The 2,384-nt window shown below is 39.1% G+C and overlaps 1 protein-coding gene across 1 annotated transcript; it reads left to right on the top strand.

The window, feature by feature from the left end:
* Positions 1-59: 59 nt before the first annotated feature.
* On the top strand, positions 60-1,010 carry LOC121439267 (olfactory receptor 1002; the record flags this gene model as incomplete). Its single annotated transcript, XM_041639712.1, has 1 exon — positions 60-1,010. A coding segment is annotated over exon 1 (951 nt), but the record flags the coding sequence as incomplete, so codon positions are not given.
* Between the last annotated feature and the right edge of the window lie 1,374 nt (positions 1,011-2,384).

Genomic DNA, 2,384 nt, shown 5'->3' with positions numbered 1-2,384 from the left:
GAATTTACCACAGACAAAAGCAAAATTCTGTCTTTGTCATAATAGATTTATCTAGAAGAATGCACAGAAATCAAACTGCAGTGACAGAGTTCTTCCTCATGGGATTGACCACCTCCTTCCAGTTCCAAATTCTCCTCTTCCTGCTATTTCTCTGTGTTTATCTTGTCACGCTTCTGGGGAACCTGGGACTGGTCATTCTCATTCGCCTGGACACTCGACTCCACATCCCCATGTACTTTTTGCTAAGCCACTTGTCTTTTGTGGATGCCTGCTCCTCTTCGGTCATCAGTCCTAAGATGTTGTCCGACATCTTTGTGGAGAGAAAAGTGATCTCCTTCCTAGGTTGTGCTGTCCAGCTTTGCCTATTCAGCCAGTTCGTAGTGACGGAATGTTTCCTCCTGGCCTCCATGGCATACGATAGGTATGTTGCCATCTGTAAGCCTTTGCTGTATACACTCATTATGTCCCAGAGGGTTTGTGTGCGACTAGTAATAGGGCCTTATGGCGTAGCCCTTATAAGCACCACGGTACATATAACTTTTGCCTTTCTCCTGCCCTATTGTGGTCCAAATCTCATCAATCACTTTTTCTGTGACCTTCTCCCTGTTTTATCACTGGCATGTGCAGATACTCATGTGAATAAACTTTTGCTTTTTGCCTTGGCTGGGATCCTGGGTGTATTCAGTGGTATCATCATCTTGGTGTCCTACATGTACATTGTCATGACTATCCTGAAAATCCACTCTGCTGATGGGAGGCGCAAAGCCTTCTCCACCTGCTCGTCACACCTGACAGCTGTCTCTATCCTTTATGGGACTCTCTTCTTTATCTACGTGTGTCCGAGCACCAGCTCTTCTCAGGGTATCAATAAGGTTGTGTCATTATTTTACACCACGGTTATCCCTATGTTAAACCCGTTCATCTATAGCCTGAGAAATAAGGAAGTCAAAGAAGCATTCATCAGGACATTCGAAAAGAAATTTTGCTACAACTTGCAAGATAAAATGGACTGGAGAGGGAGGGGGAAAGGAGTGGGGGGAGGGGGAAAAGGGTGGGAGGAGGGGACGTAGGGTGGGAGGAGGGGGAGGGAAATGGGAGGCTGGGAGGAGGTGGAAACTTGTTTTTTTTTCTCCTTTTCTAAAGAATAAAAAAAATTCTAAAAAAAAAGATTTTGAGAAAAGATGTAAAGATATAACATCTGAAAAAATTAATAAAAATATGTCAATAAGATTTCCCAGATCAAGGAGGTATATAGAATGTGATATTTAATAAATAAAAAAAGATAAAATGTTATAGACATAAACATTATTAGATAACAGTTATCCTATTTCAGATTTTCCTTTCAATCACAAGAAGCTCAAATCTTTACACTGAGGTGTATGGATTATAGAATCTTCAACTTTTGCAAAACTATGAGGCTTTGTAACCAAAAATAACAGACTCTGTTAAGCTCTGAAAAATAAAACTTAGTAAGCAATGAAATTGATACTTCAGCTATGGTTTACAGGTAGCCAAGTCCCTAAATTATCTTCTATAATAGGATAATTTATAATGTGTGGTAGTTTGAGTAAGAATGACCCCCATAGACTAATGTGTTTGAATATTTGGCCCATAGGGAATAGCACTATTAGGAAGTGTGGCCTTGTTAGAGTGGGTGTGGCTTTGTTGGAGGAAATATGTCACTGTGGAGGTGGGCTTTGAGATCTTATTTACTCAAGCAAAGCCTAATGTGGCAGTCTCATTCTGCTGCCTGTAGATAAAGACATAGAACTCTCAGCTCCTACTCCAGCACCATTTCTGCCTGAATGCTAACATTCTTCTTGGCATAACGATGATATACTAAACCTCTGAAACTGTAAGCCAGCCCCAATTAAATGTTTTCCTTAATAAGAATAGTTATGGTGTCTCTTCACTGAACTAACAAAATGCTTAATGTTGAATCTCTTCAACCAGCTATAAAGAGTTTGATCAGGTAGTAAGCAAAAACATCCCTTTTTACAAGTATTTTCATATCTCATTAGATGCTAAAAATAGGCACAAATATAAAATATCTTGGGGTAACTATAAACAAGCAAGTGAAATACCTGTATGACAATAACTTTAAGTCTTTGAAGAAAGAAATTGACGAAGATATCAGAAAATGGAAAGATCTCTTGTGCTCATGGATAGGTGGGATCAGCAAAATAAAATTGAAAATCTTACCAAGAGCAATCTATAGATTCAGTGCAATCCCTATCAAAATCTCAACACGATTCTTCACAACCTTGAAAGAACAATATTCAACTTCATATGGTAATACAAAAAACCAGAATAACCAAAACAATCTTGTACAAGAAAGGAACTTCTGGAGACATCACCATCCCTGACTTCAATCTCTACTATAG

This window comes from Microtus oregoni, unplaced genomic scaffold (assembly GCF_018167655.1).
Source record: "Microtus oregoni isolate MIOR12 unplaced genomic scaffold, Mior012 000060F_ref0000265, whole genome shotgun sequence".
Taxonomy (NCBI): domain Eukaryota; kingdom Metazoa; phylum Chordata; class Mammalia; order Rodentia; family Cricetidae; genus Microtus; species Microtus oregoni.
This window is presented reverse-complemented; position numbering and strand designations above follow the sequence as displayed.